The 21,495-nt window shown below is 49.2% G+C and overlaps 1 protein-coding gene across 4 annotated transcripts in view; it reads right to left on the reverse strand.

Annotated features, from left to right (window-relative positions):
* spag17 (sperm associated antigen 17) overlaps nucleotides 1-21,495 on the reverse strand; it is a 349,272-nt gene that overhangs the window by 195,361 nt on the left and 132,416 nt on the right. For all 4 annotated transcript variants that reach the window (XM_038801961.1, XM_038801962.1, XM_038801964.1 and 1 more), the window contains 3 exons: nucleotides 16,378-16,577; nucleotides 12,760-12,839; nucleotides 6,399-6,647 (listed from right to left, as the gene is read on the reverse strand). In XM_038801961.1, the coding sequence (XP_038657889.1) occupies nucleotides 6,399-6,647; nucleotides 12,760-12,839; nucleotides 16,378-16,577 (529 nt within the window). The remainder of the gene's footprint in view (nucleotides 1-6,398; nucleotides 6,648-12,759; nucleotides 12,840-16,377; nucleotides 16,578-21,495) is intronic.

The following is a 21,495-nucleotide window of genomic DNA, read 5'->3' on the forward strand; positions in this document are numbered from 1 at the left end:
AGGTTGCTATCCAAGTACAATTGTTATTTGCAGTTATTTGGGATTTGTAAAGCACCATGCAAGATGCTGATGGAAGAGTTCAACACACATATTCATGCAGCAATTCTTATTGAAACTGGAGATGGTGGCATAGTGACAACATCACTAGACTAGTAATCCAGAGACCAGGTTAACCCCCAGGGCATTGGCTCAAATCCTATCAAGGCAGCTCGTGGAATTTAAATTTAATTAATGAATTTGGAGTGAGGATCTACCAGGACTGGAGTGCGGAAGTGGCTAAGCGGCGGGCCAGGTTCAACCGGACGAAGGCGGTGCTTCATGCTAAGCAGGTCAGGTTTGGAATGCTGCAGCCTGCGCGCCTGTGGGTGACATACAAGGACCGGCACCATTACTTCGAGTTCCCGGAGGAGGCGTGGGCCTTTGTACAGGCGGAGAAGCTGGACTTGAACTAGGGCCTGGGAACATACTTTGGCCGGCGTTGTTTCCGCTGTGGCTGTTTTGTTCCAACTGTTTCAACTTTTTCAACTTCGAAATGTGTGTTATGTATGCTGGTTTTCTTTTTGCTCTGTTTACGGGTGGGTTTGTCTGTTGGGTATGGTTGTGGGGTAGGTGGGGAGTGTTGGGGGTTTGTGTTCTATATGTTCTCTTCTGTACGGGGCTGGGGATTGAGGGGAAACTGGATTTTGGGGAACTGCGTCAGAAGGATGGGGTGTGGCATTGTGAAAGCGCGGGCTTTCCTCTGGTTTCCCGCGCTGCGGGGCAGGGGGGTGGAGCTTGCGATGGGGGAAGGGCCTCTACGGGTCTTTTTTCCCGCGCTGCAATAATGCCAAGGAGGTGTGGCAAGAGGGGGATGACCCCAAGCCGGGAGGGGATAGGTTTTGGCGGGAGCTGCCGGGGTCAGCAGAAGTCAGCTGACTCACGGAAGTACCATGGAGGGTGCGTCGCGGCTAGGAGGGGTCCTAGCCTGGGGGGGGGAGGGGGGTGGGGGGGGATACCGGGTTGCTGCTGGAACGACTAGGAAGGAGCCGATGAGGGCCGGGGGGGAAGAGGAGAGGCGCTATCGCCATGGGGAACGGGTCGAGCGGGGTATGCTGGCCTGGGGCGAACATCTGCCAAGCTATGGCTAGTCGGCAGGGGAGGGGGGCGGGTTGCCCTCTGATCCGGCTGATTACCTGGAACGTGAGGGGGCTGAACGGGCCGGTTAAGAGAACCAGGGTGGTCTCCCATCTAAGGGGGTTGAAGGCGGACGTGGCTATGCTCCAGGAGACCCACCTGAAGGTGGCGGACCAGGTCCGTCTGAGGAAGGGGTGGGTGGGGCAGGTTTATCATTCAGGATTGGACGCAAAGAACCGGGGGGTGGCGATTCTAGTGGGGAAGAGGGTGGCGTTTGAGGCGGCTGAGGTGGTGTCGGACAAGGAGGGCAGATATATCATGGTGAGGGGTAGGCTGCAGGGAGAGAAGGTGGTGCTGGTGAACGTATATGCCCCGAATTGGGATGATGCTGGCTTCATGAGGCGCTTGTTGGGCCGCGTCCCGGACCTGGAGGCAGGGGGCCTGATCATGGGGGGAGATTTTAACACAGTGCTGGATCCCACACTGGACCGGTCCAGTTCAAGGACGGGTAGGAGACCGGCGGCGGCCAAAGTGCTGAGGGGATACATGGACCAGATGGGAGGGGTGGATCCCTGGAGGTTTGGGAGACCGAGAGCGCGGGAGTATTCCTTTTTCTCTCACGTCCATAGGGTTTATTCCCGGATAGACTTTTTTGTCCTGAGCAGGGGGTTGATCCCGAGGGTGCAGGATGCCGAGTATTCGGCTATAGCGATTTCGGACCATGCCCCGCACTGGATTGATCTGGAGATGGGGGAGGCGCGGGACCAGCGCCCGCTCTGGCGCCTGGATGTGGGGATGCTGGCGGAGGAGGAGGTGTGTAAGAGGGTTCGGAGAAGCATTGAGGGGTATCTGGTTACCAATGATACGGGGGAGGTCCAGGTGGGGATGGTCTGGGAGGCTCTGAAAGCAGTGATCCGGGGGGAGCTGATCTCCATCCGGGCCCACAGGGAAAGGAAGGAGAGGAAGGAGAGGGAGAGACTGGTGGGAGAGCTTCTGGAGGTGGACAGGAGATATGCGGAGGCACCGGAGGAAGGGTTGCTGGGAGAACGGCGCAGGTTGCAGGCCAATTTTGACTTGCTGACCACCAGAAAGGCGGAGACACAGTGGAGGAGGGCGCAGGGTGCGGTATATGAGTATGGAGAGAAGGCGAGCAGGATGTTGGCGCATCAGCTCCGTAGGCGAGATGCGGCTAGGGAAATTGGGGGAGTGAAGGATGGGGGTGGAAATGTAGTGCAGAAGGGGACAGAAGTAAACGGGGTCTTTAGGGACTTTTACGAGGGATTGTACCGGTCGGAACCTCCGAGGGGGAGAGAGGGGATGGAGAGCTTCATGAACAGGCTATGTTTCCCAAGGGTTCAAGAGAGGCTGGTTGAGGGGCTGGGGGCGCCGATAGAGTTGGAGGAGCTAGTCAGGGGGATCGGGCAAATGCAGTCAGGTAAGGCCCCGGGGCCGGACGGGTTCCCGGCAGAATTTTACAAAAAATACGCGGACCTGGTGGGTCCCCTGCTGGTGCGAACTTTCAATGAGGCGTGGGAGGGGGGGGCTTTGCCCCCGACGATGTCGCGGGCACTGATCTCTTTGATCCTAAAACGGGATAAGGACCCCTTGCAGTGCGGATCATATAGGCCTATTTCACTCCTTAACGTAGACGCTAAGTTGCTGGCGAAGATCCTGGCTACCAGGATAGAGGATTGTGTGCCAGAGGTAATTCATGAAGATCAGACAGGGTTTGTCAAGGGGCGGCAGCTCAACACGAATGTGCGGAGACTGCTCAATGTTATCATGATGCCGGCAGTGGAGGGGGAGGCGGAGATAGTGGTGGCGCTGGATGCAGAGAAGGCGTTTGATAGAGTTGAATGGGGGTACCTATGGGAGGTGCTGGAGAGGTTTGGATTTGGGGAGGGATTCATCAAATGGGTGAGGCTGCTTTACGCGGCGCCGATGGCGAGTGTAGTCACAAATGGAAGGAGATCGGAGTATTTTAGGCTTTATCGTGGGACCAGGCAGGGGTGTCCCCTGTCCCCCCTGCTCTTTGCACTGGCGATTGAACCGCTGGCCATGGCGTTGAGGGAGTCAGGGAAGTGGAGGGGTCTGGTGCGGGGGGGGGAGGAGCACCGGGTATCGCTGTATGCAGATGACCTGCTGTTATATGTGGCGGACCCAGAGGGGGGAATGCCGGGGGTGATGGAACTGTTAGCGGAATTTGGGGGCTTCTCGGGCTATAAGCTGAACTTAGGAAAGAGCGAGGTATTTGTAGTGCACCCGGGAGATCAGGAGGAGGGAATTGGGAGGCTCCCCTTCAGGCGGGCAGTGAAGAGTTTCAGGTACCTGGGGGTGCAGGTGGCCAGGAGTTGGGGGGCTCTTCATAAGCTTAACTTCACCAGACTAGTGGAACAGATGGAGGAGGAATTTAAAAGGTGGGACATGGTGCCGCTATCGCTGGCGGGCAGAGTGCAATCCGTCAAAATGACGGTTCTCCCGAGGTTCTTGTTCCTCTTCCAGTGCTTGCCCATCTTTATCCCTAGGGCCTTTTTTAAAAGAGTGACCAGCAGCATCATGGGATTTGTTTGGGCGCATGGCACCCCAAGGGTGAAGAGGGTCTTCTTGGAGCGGAGTAGGGATGGGGGGGGGCTGGCGTTGCCCAACCTCTCGGGGTATTACTGGGCGGCCAACGTGTCGATGGTGCGTAAGTGGGTGATGGAGGGGGAGGGGGGCAGCATGGAAACGGATGGAGAGAGCGTCCTGTGGGGATACAAGCCTGGGGGCCCTGGTAACGGCGCCGTGGCCGCTCCCTCCCACGAGGTATACCACGAGTCCGGTGGTGGCGGCTACCCTCAAGATTTGGGGGCAGTGGAGGCGACATAGGGGAGAAGTGGGGGGCTCGATGGAGGCTCCGTTAAGGGGGAACCATAGGTTCGTCCCGGGGAACATGGATGGGGGATTTCGGGGATGGTATAGAGCGGGCATTAGACAGCTGAAGGACCTGTTTATCGACGGAAGGTTTGCGAGCCTGGGGGAGTTGGAAGAGAAATTTGGGCTCCCGCCGGGAAACATGTTTAGATATCTGCAGGTAAAGGCATTTGCTAGACGGCAGGTGGAGGGATTCCCTGCGCTCCCCGCGAAGGGGGTGAGTGACAGGGTGCTCTCGGGGGTCTGGGTCGGGGAGGGGAAGATATCCGATATCTACAAGCTTATGCAGGAGAAGGAAGAGGCGTCAGTAGAGGAGCTGAAAACGAAGTGGGAGGGGGAACTGGGGGAACAGATCGAAGACGGGACATGGGCTGATGCCCTGGAGAGGGTAAATTCTTCCTCCTCGTGTGCGCGGCTTAGCCTCATCCAATTCAAGGTGCTGCATAGGGCCCACATGACTGGGACGAGGATGAATAGGTTCTTTGGGGGTGAAGATAGGTGTGCCAGGTGCTTGGGGAGTCCAGCGAACCATGCCCATATGTTCTGGGCATGCCCGGCATTGGAGGAGTTCTGGAAGGGGGTGGCGAGGACGGTGTCAAGGGTGGTGGGATCCAGGGTCAAGCCAGGATGGGGACTCGCGATCTTTGGGGTTGGGGTAGAGCCGGGAGTGCAGGAGGCGAAAGAGGCCGGTGTGCTGGCCTTTGCGTCCCTAGTAGCCCGGCGAAGGATTTTGCTACAGTGGAAGGACGCGAGGCCCCCAAGCGTGGAGACCTGGATCAATGACATGGCGGGCTTTATTAAGCTTGAGAAGGTTAAATTCGCCCTGAGAGGATCGGTGCAAGGGTTCTTTAAACGGTGGCAACCTTTCCTCGACTTTCTGGCTCAACGATAGGGTACTGGGACAGTAGCAGCAGCAACCCGGGGGGGGGGGGGGGGGGGGGGGGTGGGTGGGGGGGGGGGGGGGGGGGGGCGTTGATTATGTTAGCTTATTTTATTTAAATTTGATTTATCTAATTTTAATTTATGGTTAAGTTCTCTTGTTTGGGGGGGGGGTGGGGGAATGTGATACATGTGATGTTACGGTATGGGGGGAATTGTGGGTGTTATGGGGCTGTTAGTTGCATATTACTGCTTTTTGCTATACTTTTTGTTATATTTTCTGCAAAAAATTCCAATAAAAAAATTAAAAAAAAAAAAAAAAAAAAAAAAAAAAAAAAAAAAAAAAAAAAAAAAAAATTAATGAATTTGAAATTATAAAGCTAGTCTCAAGGTGCCATGACAACTGTGCTCCTTTAGGAAAGGAAATCTGCTATCCTTTCCGAGTCTGACCTATATATGACTTCAGACCCACAGCAATGTGGCTGACTCTTAACTGCCCTCTGAGATGGTCGAGCAGCACATTTCAGGATCGGCAACAAATGCTAACCTCGTCAGAATAAAGAGAAAGAAAAAAACATCATGGAACATGTAAAGCGGCATGGTAGCACAGTGGTTAGCACTGTTGCTTCAGAGTGCCACGGTCCCAAGTTCAATTCCGGCTTGAATCACTGCCTGCACGTTCTCCCAGTGTCTGTGTGAGTTTCCTCCGGGCGCTCCAGTTTCCACCCACAGGTCCCAAAAGACGTGCTTGTTAGGTGAATTGGCCATTCTGAATTCTCCCCCAGTGTACCCGAACAGGTGCCAGAGTGGGGATTTTTGCAGTAACTTCATTGCAGTGTTAATGTAAGCCTACTTGTGACACTAATAAAGATCATTATTGTTATTACATTCCTAGCATTTATGACAAAAGGCTTTCTGAGTAGGGGAAGTGCCCTTCTTGAATGTTCAGACTGTAGCTGCAGAGGCTCTAAATTATAATGATTTGTTTGTCCAACTATAAAATGGACAAGGCCATTATGAAGGCAAAGTGAGAATCTCTAAACTTTGAGGGAGAAAAGCTTGAAAATAATTTTGGTACCTTCAACTTACACTTCCAGGCACACTGCTGCAGAGAGGTGCTATAAAAATCTTTGTTCTCCTACCCGAGGCACAGCCTGTAAATGACCCACATCCCAGGAAACAACTCAGCCCTCAGAGCAATTGATGGGAAACCATAAATCTTGGCTCCCTTTATTTCTGTAGATGGACTGTGATCTGAGGAAAATTCAGGCTGCTTGTTAATATTAAGTACTTTCCATGCCTTAAACAATCTCTAGTGCTTTAGGTGGAAAATCAGATGAATTCAGAAAATCAGATCCCATCTGCAATCCACAATGCTGACTTGACCCTGGCTGGATCTAGCCCATTGTCTTTTGTTAATTTGTAACAACTTTGGTAATTTTATCACTTGGTGTGACGGTGTTAAAATTTTGGCAAATGTAAAGAAATGCAGAAACCTGGTAGAATTTCTTGATTAGCTCAACTGGTTCCTGAACTTCTGGCTCAGTTTCTGAAACTGTTTCTTGCTCTTCTTTGGTGAGTTTATATTCCAGTTTTAGTGATTTTTTTGATAATCTACTTGACTTGGACTCCAATGGATGTACACTTTCTTCCTTCTTTTTGCTCGCTGGCCTTTCTTTCTTGCCTTTTTTTTCTTGTTTTTTCTGTTCTTCCTCTTTCAGCCTGTTCTGGTCCTTCTTCCAAGCCTGTGAAGCAGGAAAATAGTAAGTACATTAAAAATGTATAAGGATGTTTGCATCTTCTGAACTGGTTGGCACTATTTTATAGTGAGTAATAATATAACAATTTTCAACTAGAAAATGACCCAAAATGCAATTTTTATTTTTGTTTAAGTGACATGTTTGAAACTTCACCACTGGTTAAAGTAAATGATCACAAATAAGTCAGACCTTTGACCCTAAAGTTTTGATGCTATACTTGCAGCAGAATGGAGCACATGTCTGTCCAATCTTTGCCCTATCAGAAAGCCTGGATTCAGCTCATCTGAATCTTGTTCGACAGGACAGAGGTATATTTCTCATGAGCAACTGGCCAGTTACCAAAAATTAAAAATGATGGTGAGGAACCCTGAGGAAGTACCAGTGAAAATGAAAATGCTGTTCTTAAAGTTGGGATGCTCCTGACACTTCATGTCCAAAGAAGTCCATTAAATTTCAGTTTCGTTGCAGAAATGGAAATTCCACTGCACTTCCAGTGAAGTAAAGTTTGGCAATGCAAGATGAGGGATCACTTGATCACTTGATCTGAAGAATTTTCAGCTGTTACGTTCGTATTATAATACTGGACCTCGTATGAAAATCCAGCTACATACTAATATTAATTTAACTTCTTCAGTGTGAGGATCATCCAAGACAATTAGACACAAACACATAAATCAACTGGGCCAGTGAGAGACTTTAATATTAATTATTGGAAAGACACCGATGGGAAAATAATTCGTCATGTTACTGATTACAGAAACAATGATTAAGCATTTTGTTCAAACTCGGGATACCAGCCCTACAAATTTCTCCTTCAAACATGACCTTGATTAAAGGATTAAGGGCTGAAATTTCCATTCTTTGCATAGAATTCTGGCTGAGGCGAGAAAACCATACAGCTTGCAGACTGCACAGCCCGATTTTCTTCCCAGATAATCCAGCACTCTGTTGAAAAAATCTGGAGTTATGGGCCACAGCGGGCAGGGCAGGGCTGAAAAAAGCCAGCAGCTGGGAACCCAGAGATCAAGAGCGCAATGATCTCTGATAGACAATACAGGAACACCCTCCCCCCCCCCCCCCCCAAACATGGAGACACCCCAACCCATGGTCATGAGGGATTTCCCACCCATGGACACTGGGGAACCTCCCTCATGCACAAGGTGAACCACCCCCCCCCCCCCCCCCCCCATGCACAAGGGGACTCCACTCAATGGAGCACCCCAGAGGGCCTCCCAGCACTGCCCCCGGTACCTTGGCACTGGGCAATGCTGGGGGAAATGTTGGGCTACTGTCCAGGCATGTCACTCTTCCCCCCCCCCACACCCTCCAGGGGGCTATATTAACCTGTGCGCCCTGGTGAGTTCCCTTTGCCTGGTTCCCATTTTTAAAAAGCAGTTGTAAACGTCGCTGAAATGACGGAAGTCCAAATTTGAGGGTTGGCGATATGGCGGGGAGCCTACTAAATGTATTTAAATGTATTGAAATGAGATTCTGACATTCCTGGGCAGGAGCCTCGTTACATCACCAGTGTGGGGTGGGGGGAACTCGGAAAACGAGACCTCGCCAGCTGGATTCTCATTTACCGAGACTCGTGATATTTGGAGCGCATGTTATCGTTTGCGCTTGTGACGAATGCAGGTGCAAAATCATGGCATAGGCGAATCATTAACCCATAAATACGTTAAAATTCAGACAGTATATAACTAACATGAGTAGAGCATTTGGGATTCTAGAATTATGAATTATATCAGGGTGTTGTCCTGGAAAAGGAACAAGTAGAGTCAGATATAAGAGAAATAGAATAGAATCATATAATTATGACAGCACAGAAAAAGGCCACTCAGCCCATTGAGTCCATGCCAGCTCTCTTGCAAGAGAGCAATTTAGCTAACCTTACTCCTTTGCCCTTTCCCTGTAGCCCATCAATTTTTCCCCTTCAAGGGCTTATACAATTCCCTTTTGAAAGTCAAATTTGAATCTCCCTCCACTGCACTCATTGGCAGAGTATTCCAGGTCTTAGCCAGAAGAAGGTTTTTCTGTATATCATTTGGTTCTTTTGCCAATCACTTTAAATGCTGGTCCTTGACCCTTCCACCAATGGGAACAGTTTGGCTCTATATACTCTGTCTCGACCCCTCTATCAAACTCCTATCAGCCTTCTCTTCTCTAAGGAGAATAATGCCAGCTTCTCCAATATATCCATGTAGCTGAAGTTCTTCATCCATAGAATTTACAGTGCAGAAGGAGGCTATTCAGACCATCGAGTATACACCGGCTCTTGGTAAGAGCACCCTTCCCAACCGCACACCTCCACCCTATCCCCATAACCCAGTTACCCCACCCAACACTAAGGGCAATTTTGGACACTAATGGTAATTTAGCATGGCCAATCCACCTAACCTGCACATCTTTGGAATGTGGGAGGAAACCGGAGCACCCGGAGGAAACCCACGCACACACGGGGAGAACGTGCAGACTCCGCACAGACAGTGACCCAAGCCGGGAATCGAACCTGGGACCCAGGAGCTGTGAAGCAATTGTGCTAATCACTGTGCTACCATGCTGCCCAAATGATCCCTGGGATCATTCTCTTAAATATTTTCTGCACCCACTCTGTAGCCTTCATATCTTTCCAAAAATGTGGTGCTTCGAATTGGACAGAATATTCCACTTGAAGCAGAACCAATGATTTAAAATGTTTCAAATTAACTTGTTTTTGTACTTTATGTCTCTCTTTATAAAGGCTAGGATCCTTTTTAACCACCATCTCAGCCTGCCTTGCCACCTTCAATATGTATGAAACAAAAACAGAAAATACTGGACAATTTCAGCAGGTCTGACAGTATCTGTGGAGAGAAAAGAGAGCTAACGTTTCGAGTCTGGATGACTCTTTGTCAGGCAGACTCGAAACATTAGCTCCCTTTTCTGTTTTTGTTTCAGATTCCAGCATCCGCTGTAATTTGCTTTTATTCAATATGCATGACTCTATTTGAGGGGGATGTCTTTTTTTCCCCCTATGATCCGATGGAGTTCTTCGAGGGACACTGCAGTCTGAATTTCTGGGACAGCCAGTTTGGAAGACCCTGGCAGAGTAACATTGGGAAGGGCCAATTTCTGGATGGACTGGCAATTTAACGATGATTGCTACTCCTCAGAAGATTTGGGCCATTGTAACTATGTTCCCAACAATGCCTTCTGTCATCATGGAGTGAGAAATGTTGGTCCTAGCTTAAAGATATATTTGTCTCAGATTTGCACAAAATGCTGTAATGTTTTCAGTGCTCGAGATCAGTTTTCAGAGGACGTTATAACAAATGGCAAGATTGCTGTGACCTGAAAATAGAATTTGATAAATATTGCTGGTAACCGTTTTGTGAAATTATTTTAAGTCCATAATTCTTAATCAATTTAGCTTTCAATTTGAAAAAATGTTCCCTAATTTGTCCTGAACAGCGAAAGTACTTGTTTGCTTTGTATCAACATAATGATGAGGAGAAGGATTTTTTTCACTGATTTGCAAGTAAAATAAGAATAGAAGCAACTTGAATGTAGGGATATATTTGTGTTTGAAACTCTTCAAAATAAAACCGAGATTCCACAAATTGTTAATCGGCTATAGATTATCCATCCTGCTCACTGAGACAAGAATAAGCCCTCAAATGTTGTTTTATGTTCAAGTTTATTTAGTAGTAATTATACTTTGCTTTTTGTTTTAAACAATATGGTAAGTTAGCCAACAAAATAAAATCAGCCTTGTGTTAGCTATGTGGAGAGGCTGAATAGACTCCGACTGTTTTCATTAGAAAGACGGAGGTTGAAAGGTGACTTGATAGAGGTCTACAAAGAGGGGTGACCTGATAGAGGTCTGCAAGATTAAGAGGGGCATGGATTGAGTGGATGGGCAGATACTCTTTCCCAGGGTGGAGGGGTCAGTCGCCAGGGGGCATAGGTTTAAGGTCCGTGGGGCAAAGTTTAGAGGAGATGTGCGAGGCAGGGAGATGTGCAGGGCAGGTAATGAGTGCCTGGAACGCGTTGCCAGGGGAGGCTGTGGAAGCAGATACATTAACAGCGTTCAAAAGGCATCTTGACAAATACATAGATAGGATGGGTATAGAGGATATGGCACAAGGACGTGCTGAGGGTTTTGGCAAAGGTTGGTATCATGACTGGTATAGGCTTGGAGGGCTGAAGGGCCTGTTCCTGTGCTGTATTGTTCTTTGTTCTATGTAAAAATGCTGTTCTTAACAAAGGAGGGGTTTGTAGGCTCTGTTGGCTAGTTGGCTAATACGCACAATGATGCAAATGGTGGGTGGGTTCAATCCCTCTATCGGCTGTGGTAGTTCATAAAGGCCTGCCTCTTCACCTTGTCCCACACTGATGGAGTGGAGCCCCTCATCTATATATAATCTAATGCCTATGGTCCTTTGTGAACTATGGTTAGAAACTTTATAAAAAGGAGATGAATGCAGGGGACATAAATGACTGTAGGGTTCAAGAGAAAGTTTCAGAATCACATGTATGCAGTTGACCACAGGGCAACCAACTTCACAAGTTACAGTGCTGTTTTACTTTAAAAAATGATTTTTTTTTGTACATAATTCTTTTTTTTTAAAAAAGAGTACCAAATTATTTTTTTCCAATTAAGAGGCAATTTAGTGTGGCCAATCCACCTAATCTGCACATCTTTGGGTTGTGAGGGTGGGACCCATGCAGACCTGGGGAGAATGTGCAAACTGCACACGGATAGTGACCCAGGGCCAGGATTGAACCCGGGTCCTCAACGCCACGAGACAGCAGTGCTAACCACTGGGCCACCGTGACGCCCTTTTTGTACATAATTCTAAAGCTCATAGTCACACTGCACTGTGCCCAAGGCCTGCCTGGATGGTGAGAAAATATCCTCACTGGAAAAGGGTCCACATTTGGGGATTAGTTACTTGAGCAGACGAACCTCTTGCCTAATCAAGATTGCCAAAATTCTGACAAAGTGGAAGATTCTAGTTTCCATTTGTAATATGATGTGGACAGCACTGATAATCTATTTTGAAACCAAAGATAAGGGGCGCAATTTTCCCACCGCATTGCACCCAGTGCCGATCCATTGCACCGGAAACATGGTTGGAGAGGCCCAAATTGGGTTTCGCACTGGGCTCAAAATGCACAGGAGTCACCCAACCTGCAGCTTGATTTGGATCATGATCCAGATAATCACATTTAATGAGCCATTAGGCTACACCACCAGGGCCTCACACGGGCACCGATTAGTACTGGTCTCCAGAAGCGGAGATCAGGCATGATGGTCACTCCAAGGGTACCGGAGGCACTGGAGCCCCCCCGGTGGTCAGGGACAGTGAAGGGCAGTGTCATGGTACTCCCCCTGATGCCTGGGCACCCTGGGAGTGCCAACCTGGGACTACATGGGTGCTACTGATAGTGTGTCAGGGGCACTGCCCAGGTTCCAGGTTTACACTGCCAAGGGTAAGGGCCTGAAGGGAGCCATGCCCTTGGAAGGGGGGAGGGGTGAAGGGGTTTTGAAGTATGACAGGGTGAAGGGGGGGGTATGAAGGGACATGATGAAGGTTGGAGGGGTGAAGAGGGAGTCCTGAAAGGCTGACTGAAAGGGGGTAGCTCTCAGCTACCCCATAGCGGTGTTTTGGGATATTCTTACTTGGGGGGGAATGTGATGCCCATGTCTACGGGATGTCATATTGTCCATGGGTGGGATGTATGGGGGACCCACAAGCTCATTTTGAGATTGGTGTACCCTTTCAAAATGGGGCCCGATCTCTCAGGAGCCAATCTGGCCGGCGAGTTTAGTTCCCCATTGCTGAAAAAAGGAAGTGTGGGCTTGACCGGTGAGAAACTCCTCAAGTCCCAGAAAAGTGATTAAGTGTGCGTGGATACAGGTCTGGCTCCCACCCAAAAGGACAGTGGGAAATACCCCACCAAACTCACTCAAAATTACACTTCACATTTTTTGGGATAATCGTGCCCAAGATTATGACTAACCATCATTAAGCATATAAAATGCTTAACCAAAGTTACAATAGAGTGGGAAATAGGTTATACTTTCGTGATTCAAATTTGAAATATTTACTTTTAGTGTCCCCTCGCGAATGAAAGTGCCATCCTCTTCTTCTTCAATTTCTAATTTGGTTTGTGGTCCTGTAAGGCTCACTTGAGAAAAAAAAAATGAAATTACATTACAGTACCAACCATGACTACAATTAAGAAGAAAGAATTTTGGGACAAGTGCTTCATAACCAATTACTTTTGAAGTTGAGTCATTGCAGTTATGTAGACAAACATGATAGCAAGAACCAATGAACAGCAAATTAGTGAATATTCAGATAAATTGTTTTTGGTTGAGGCATGACCTTTTGGCAAGGCACCAAGAAAACTCACTGTTCTACTTCAAAAAGAGCTGTGGATCTTTGCGTCCATCTTGGTGTGTGTGTCTTGTTATAATGTTTTGACTGCAAAACAGTGTAGTTGTCAGCCTGCATTGAAGCTTTGAACCCATAACCTACTTACTAACTACCAATGAAGCCAAACATCTGGAGCAGATAATGGAAATTTAGACATGCATGCATGGCTATGATTTACCACATATTTAAGTAACGATCTTAAAATTATGTGACGTGTGCCTAATGTGATCCTGGCAGACAAAGTTCTCTCCTAGCAGGACAAAGTCAGATAATTGCTGTCATGGGCCCGGATTCCCCCCTACTCGGCGGGGCGAGGTTTCCCGACGTGTCGGAGTGGCGTGAACCACTCCGGCATCGGGCCGCCCCAAAGGTGCGGAATTCTCCTTTAGGGGCCAAGCCCTCACATTGAGGAACTAGGCTCGCGCTGGAGTGGTTACCACTCCGCCGGCTGGTGTGAACGGCCTTTGGCGCCACGCCAGCTGGGGCCGAAAGGACTTGGCCGGCGTAAGTCCGGGCATGCGCCGGTACGTCAGCGGCTGCACAGGGGAGGGGGTCTCTTCCGCATCCGCAATGGTGAAGGCCATGGCGGGGGCGGAAGAAAAAGAGTGCCCCCCATGGCACAGGCCAGCCCGTGGATCGGTGGGCCCTGATTGCGGGCCAGGCCACCGTGGGGGCACCTCCCGGGGTCAGATCGCTCCGCGCACCCCCCCAGGACCCCGGAGCCCGCCCGCGCCACCAACCCCGCCGTTAAGAGAGGTGGTTTAAACCACGGCGGCGGGAAAGGCCTGTCAGCCGCGGGACTTCGGCCATCGCAGGCCAGAGAATCGGCGCGGGGGGCCGGCCGACCAGCGCGGCACGATTCCCGCCCCTGCCGAAGCTCGGGGGCGGAGAATTCGGGACACGGCGGAGGCGGGATTGACGCCGACCCCGGGCGATTCGGAGAATTCCGCCCATCGTCTCCAATTCCTGATGGTCATAGAATTTACAGTGCAGAAGGAGGCCATTCGGCCCATTGAGTCTACACCGGCCCCTGAAAGATCACCCTGCCCATGGTCTCCAATTCCTGATGGTCATAGAATTTACAGTGCAGAAGGAGGCCATTCGGCCCATCGCGTCTACACCGGCCCCTGAAAGATCACCCTATCTAAATCCACACCTCCACTCTATCCCCGTAACCCAGCAATCCGACCGAACGTTTGGACGCTACAGGGCAATTTAGCGTGACTAATCCACCTCAGCCACAGATCTTTGGACTGTGGGAGGAAACCGGAGCACCCGGAGGAAACCCACGCAGACACGGGGAGAACGTGCAGACTCCGCACAGATAGTGGTCCAAGCCGGGAATTGAATCTGGGTCCCTGGCACTGTAAATCAACAGTGCTAACCACTGTGCTACCTTGCCGCTCTGCACATTGAAAATATAAATATGAGCCATTTAATTTTGACACCTACTGAGGATCAGGGATGGGAATATAAAATTGATGTTATGTCATATCCTAGCCCACTTCCGCCCAATTTTCTGTCATAATTTTCAACAGAGAGTGGAACACTACGCCCTAAAATAGGTGGATTATTTTTAAATGAGGCAATAATAGTGTAGTTAGATCGCATACATTATTTTCTGTAATTTACAGTTGTCAATAATCAGGCTAATGTAAAGTAGGCTAGATGCTGGGAAAAGGCACAAGGAAATTTAAAACAACCAAAGACATAAGCAAAATGATTGTAGGATTGAGTGACCTGGGGGCAGCACATGGGAAATTCTCCTTATAAAAGCACAGGAATAAGGGAATGGAGATCTATTACACTGGCTGTCCAGTCCCTTTATATTGCCTTTGGGATTTCCTTAAGGAGTAGAGCAGACCTTCCTGCAATAAGGTGCAAGTCTAACAGTGACATGATAGTGAGATGGGATATCATGTTCTTGGCTTTCCTGTTTCAACTTTGTGGTTTTTGCCAGAAGTACTATATAGTATGGCTTGTATCTGGACATGACTCCGATCAGACCCTTACTGCTGTTGTTGTCCAAGAGCAGCAATACATTTTGAAGCTGGCACCTTCGGCCTAGAATTGTACTTTTGTTTCTTTGCCCCAATCCCCAGCGCAAGGCCCTGCCAGGTTGTGGGCCTATACTGTAAGTGTGACTGGGCACATTAGTGACCTGGTCCACTAAATTTAGACAAGCAGGAGGTTGGACAGATAAGAAGAAATTAAACATGCACAGTGTCTTTCATAGCCTTTTGCCTGCTTCAGATATTTTACAGCCAATGGAGTGCTTTTTGTAGTATAGTCGCTGTTTTAATGCAGAAATGGTGGCACCCATTTGTGCGAGGTAAAGATTGACAAACAGTAATGCAATAGTGACCAGATAATGTGATTTGGCAATGTTGAATGACAGATACTCTCAGGGGACTAAGAGTATTAATTTGCTCATCTTCAAAAAGTGGCATTGGAACTTTATATCTGCCTGAGAGGGTAGATGTGGTGTCAGCTGAAGGACACTACCTCCCGCAGTACAGTGTTAACCTAGATTATATGCTCAAATTTCTGGAGTGGGACTTGAACACATGCCTTTTGGCGGGAGAGAGCCATTTAGGATGTTTTCCGTCTGTATCGCATCTGAATGAAGATTCAGAGTGTGAAGGGCACAGTATTACTTCCTAGCATTGCTGATAAATAATCATGCACTTTAGGTGTTAGCAGCAGGCATGCTTAAGAGTATTCACAGAAGATGAGGTTGCCCCTCATTTAACTTCATGGATTGAGTGGCAATGTTTGGGGTGCCTTCACTAACCCTGACTGACTTTCTTGGAAGCACAACCCTATTGATTCCAAAAATTGTCTCCTTCCTCTACTTAAACTCCCACAGCAGCACTTCGATACTGGAATCTGCAAAGTAGTCTTAAAGCCGCTGTTTCAGAAATCTCTGCAGACATTATTTTCTACAGCTAAAAGTACTGTGAAACCACCTTGCCCTTTCAGCACTGCACCACTTCCTTCAAAATGTTAAGTCTAAATAAGAATCATTCTGTCACTGGGAGCTCCACAGATAATAATGCAGTTATTAGGCTTTAAAATTGCTCAACAATCACAATTCTGCCACTGAAGCTCCACCATGACGTGCACAAGATTAATGTATATGCGTACTGAAAGTACCTCGAGCAATATTTTGATCCAAAATTTCCAACAGACACTGAACAGTGAGGGTTCTTATATTGAAGTTAACTGTTTATTTAATGTTTTTGCAGTAAAAAATTAGTAAAAAATTAGTATCATTAGTTACATACTGCGTGCTTTACTTGCAGAACCAGATTTTCCCTTCTTCTGTTTGTCAGAACCAGATGATATGGATTCTTGAAAAATTTCAGATAACGATTTGGGCAATTTCAAGGGTTCCAACTCTTTTGCTGTCAGCTCAGCTTGATATTTAGCTTCCTCTTTGTCCACCCAGTCTGAAATTGAGTGGGCAACATATTCCAAATAATTTCTGTGGGGGATGGTATCAGATGTATCAAAATTACAAATTCATACAGTATCTAGAAATATAAATGAAATATTTTAAAGCTACTTAAAACTTCAACCTCTCATCCTCACTCTATTTTGCTCTCAAACGATTGCTTTTTCAGTGCTGTTAATGGTATAGAGTTGGAATGCAGTGGTCTACACCACTATTTATGCACGATTTCTGTCTGAACTTGCACAGAATATAATAATGGGGATCTCTCCCTTACAATGTGAGAGGAGGTGATGAGATTGCACCCCCTGGCTGGACCTATGCAGGTATGCAGCCTGTTAAGGTGAAGCAGAACCAATAATATAATCATGCAAAGTAAAATGACCAAACAGTTTATTAGTGCAGCTCACAAAGTAGTGGAACTCTGAACAGAAACATTAGTAGATTCTGTGATGCAGAGTAGAGGTCCTGCTGCATGAGAACCATGCCAGGGAGGCACATTTTTTGGGTTCCAGACTCCATGCAAAGTATTCAGATAACACAAGTACACACTTGTTGCTTATATTCAATGCATTTTGCATTGCTGACATTTTTTTTCTAAGGCTCTCATAACAAATAACAGCAATACATGCATACATACACTGTCGCTATCTATACACTTTCCAAACTTACAAGATCTAAAAAATATTTCACCATTTACAGATCAAATGAACTCATAACAGAAGTCGGCAAACCCATACCTGAGAAGACCAATTAACCTGACATTGCTTACACCTTTCGAGGAAGTCATTGTGACCATCACAAATTATAAGCAAATATAGAGAATGGAACAAGATGAATTTAGAAGCCTCTCCTCAACTGAGCACAATTTTAAGTTTCATTTGCTCTGCCTTTTATACTTGGTAACGTAATGTCAGAAATGTATACTCAGGTACAGCCGAATCACAATGTTGAACAATATGCAAATGGATGCTAGCAACATGCATGTCTTATACACGCTGGTTTTCTGGATTCTCCATGCCAGAAACTAGCAATATGCATGTCCCATATACAGCGGAGAATCCTGACGCCGTGCTTCACCAGAAATCTGGTGCGGTGGGACGGAGAAACCCACCCAAAGTGTTGATGCCGCGATTGAATCGGTGGTGTTATACGACAACAAAATTGGCGCTGTTCCCAGATCAATCCACTGACCATTAAGGGGCTAGCACAGGCGCCACATGGAAAATGCCCAATGAAAAGCAGTGTCTGATTCACTGGATTTAGGATTGACACTCGAGAGGCTGACAAGCTGCTGCCACATATAAGCACTCCACTTCCCCACACACTCATCCCAGCCAACAAGATGGCAGCAAGGAGAGCGGCAACCCGATTCACGGACACTGAACTGGAGACCCTACTCGATGCAGTGGAGGTGAGGTGGACCATCCTGTACCCAGGGTAGGGAGGTGGTTGCACCCGCCCCATGCACCGGACAAGGGTGCAGGTGGGAGAGGTGGTCAGCACCCTGGGCCACACTGCCAAGACCGGCCTGCAGTACAGGGTGAATAGGCAGCACTGTGCCATGACACTAACACACTGTAACCCCACCCCTACCCAGGGGGCGACCGAACCCCACCCTACACTACCTGTCAGCACCCACACCAGCCGTCATGGTTGGGTGCCCTGACCACAAAGGCCACCAGCTATCCACACCCTGTGCTGCATGCATCCAGCTGTCACACACAACCGCCAGGAAAGGGAGAAAACTGGAGGTGGACTGCGGACCTGCGGCCCATCACCGCAGCCGAGCAGCAGGCACTGGACCTGATTGGTGGGCCTGGGGAGATGACAGTATTAGGCGAGCAGGTGAGACCCCGCTGGGTTTCGGTTCCCCATGGCACTTGTGTCACCACCCCCACCGTCCTATGGCCCCCTCCATCCCCACACACTCCCACCACCATCTGCCACACCCACAACTACTCTTCCGCATTGACTCTCCACCACCACCTGTCAACCCCATACCACCCCCTCCCCACATATACTGCCCACTCCACCCACCACCCCAACCTGCAGTCCAATCATGCGTTTCATCTTGTGTCTTGCAGGATCACCTGGCAATGAGGTGGGCTCTTTTGGTGCCCCTGCCCGTGACCCCAACCACAACCTCAACCCCAGGAGGAGAGCAGCGAGGAGGGCACGGACAGGAGCCCTCGTCCCGCAGTAGAAAGCACAGTGAATTTGATGTATTGTGGTGACCGGGCATATAGGGGTCTCTGTTACAGCTCGGATGCACCTGTGCACCAAGCCCTGTGAGATCCCTGACATGTCCCCAATTGGTACCTGGAAGGACGCTGTTCAGGATCAGGTTCAGGATGACCGTCAGCTTGACGGCCACCGGGAACAGGTGTTCTCCCCCATTCACTGCCAGGTGCATCATGATCTGTCTCCCTGCTCAACCGGCGTCTTCGGCATGCCCGGTCTGGCAGGTCCTTGAATGACAGGCGATGCAGTACACACGAGGCCTCATGTAGCACCTCCCTTGCACCACCTCCTCCTCCTCTGCCTGTTGGGCAGCCAGCTCTCCATCCTCAACAGCTGCCTGCCTTTCCCCTGGGGAAGGCTCCGCTGATTCAGCATCCTCCTCCTCGAGCAGCTCCAGCTTGGACATTCTTGGTGCATCCTCCAGGGCTGCAGCGACTAGGATGAAGGTTACCATTCCTGGTTGAATTCAGACATCCATTGTCTGCAGGGGGTCAAATTCAGACATGTTAGCATGGTACGTATTCCTGTGCCCAACCAGGCCCATCGGGCTATACGGTGGCCCCGGTCTGCACTGCAGCTCTGCCCCCTCCTCCCCAATACCCACCCCCGTCACTTTGCCCATCGGTCCCTGGCAGCGTGGGGGCCTCTGGCTCTGGAGCCCGACCCCGCTGCCAGGGGTACTGGTAGCTGCCGCTTCCTATGTTGTCGGTATGAACCACGGCCCTATCTGGCACCCTCCTGCAGGGGTTACTTTGGGAGTTGCCCTTGGGTGGGCCTCGTGGTGCCCCGCTGGCGGCTGGTTGACGGACGAGTGGTTTTCGGTGGGGGGGGGGGGGGGGGGGGGGGGGGGGGGGGGGGACTGGGGTGCGGGTTGGTGGGGGGGGAAATGGGGTGGTAGGGTGGGGGCACTCACACGTACGGTGTCGGTTTACACGACAGGGGCCACCGTGGGTGGGCGGCGGGGTGTGCAGCAAGATGGGTGCCTTACAGGCCGCGGCAGTGGCTGTCCGTGCCTGGACACCCCAGTCCCGTGGGGGGTCACCCTGACACCACAGCCCACCCCCTGTTGTCCTTTATCTTTTCTGCTGTTTCCTTAAATGTTCAAGACGCCTGGTACCATGGTGTCTTGTCCTTGCAACGATTCATACAGAACTGCTGATGACTGACTAGGAATGATGATTTATTAGTTAACATGTGGAAGGATAGCATACAGAATGCTACACAGACTAGGTTTCTCTGGAACTACCCGAGTGTGACTGTCCTTGTGTATGCCTTATTACCAACTGATGATAGCTGGGTGTCACATGACTGATGTCTGACGCCACTTGCTAGTGGGAGGTCGCATTGCTGAGTGTATGCAATATTATTCACAGGCATATCATCACACCTGCTGCCACCCCCCAGGCTTGATGAAGGCCTCATGGTCCCCTCCCTCCACCCACCCACCAGCGGGTGGACCGGAAGGCTCTGCGTGTCGTACCTCCTCTCTCCCTCCCTGATCAATCATGGTGCCTGTTTCATGATTTTTAAAACCAGAAGTGAAACTCGCCATCGGTAATTCCCCTGGTGGAGGTGGAGCATGGCGGAGGCTCTGGAGATTACCGGGTTGGGCCCGCTAATGATATCCGAACAGCGTTTATTGTATGTGTGGAGTAGAACGCATTGACGCCACTGTCGAGGTGCCGGAGCATAGCAATCTACCATATGCCCGGCGCTCCCCACAATTTATCTTCATGACCGATTCTCCCCCCAATCCCCTTTCCTGATTTCGGCATCAGCCCACGGAGAATTGCCCCCCTCCATATTGTTTGCGAAGATGAAAGAATGGGCTTAAGTCCTGGAAGGTGCTCAGTGTACCTCAGATTACCTTATAACGGTAAGGTATCTCAAAAATCTGAACAGGATTTTTATTTTTATTAACACATTTTCAAAGTTTTCATTGTACAAAAACAACTCCAAACAAACAAAAAAAACACTCCTTTCCTCAACAGTCAACGGTAACCAATTCCCGAAAGTGCAAGATGAACAAACCCAACAATTGTAGAACCCCCCTTCAACCCCCTCGGCTCACCCCTCACCTTTTCTAGGGTCACAAATTTCAGCAGATCTCCCCCGCACACTGAGGCAAAGGGTGGAGAAGCTGACCTCCACCTCAACAAAACCCACCGACGAGCGATCAGTGAGGCAGAGGCAAAGATATTTCCTTGCTTCACAGGACCCTCCACTAATGTCTCTGAATCAGAGATGCTGGACAGTTCTGAAACATTAAACAGATTAAAACCTAGTGTATCTTCTGTGTAGCTCCAGAACAAACTCCTCAATCATTTGCACTGACTCCTTACAATATCCTGACCCCCTAATCATTCCCCAGCACTTTGTGACTACCTCCGGACCCCATAAACCTCCTGACCTGACTACCCCTCGATCACCCTACCATCCCTCAACCCAATGATAACCCCCAGCCAACTCCTGACTCAACCCAACTACCCCACTCCCTCAATCACTTAACTACTTCCAACTTGACATGACTACCCATGGGCAAATCCGAATAAGGCCCCAAAAAAGCCCCGACCACTACCCAACAAGACCTGTCCGACCACCACCCCCTAACAAGCTCCACTGCCACCACCACCCCTCCACCATCATCTGACAACCCTCCCCTCACCACCACCACCTGACAAGCCCCCCTCACCACCACCACTTGACA

The sequence above is a fragment of the Scyliorhinus canicula genome, chromosome 7 (genome assembly GCF_902713615.1).
Source record: "Scyliorhinus canicula chromosome 7, sScyCan1.1, whole genome shotgun sequence".
Taxonomy (NCBI): Eukaryota; Metazoa; Chordata; class Chondrichthyes; order Carcharhiniformes; family Scyliorhinidae; genus Scyliorhinus; species Scyliorhinus canicula.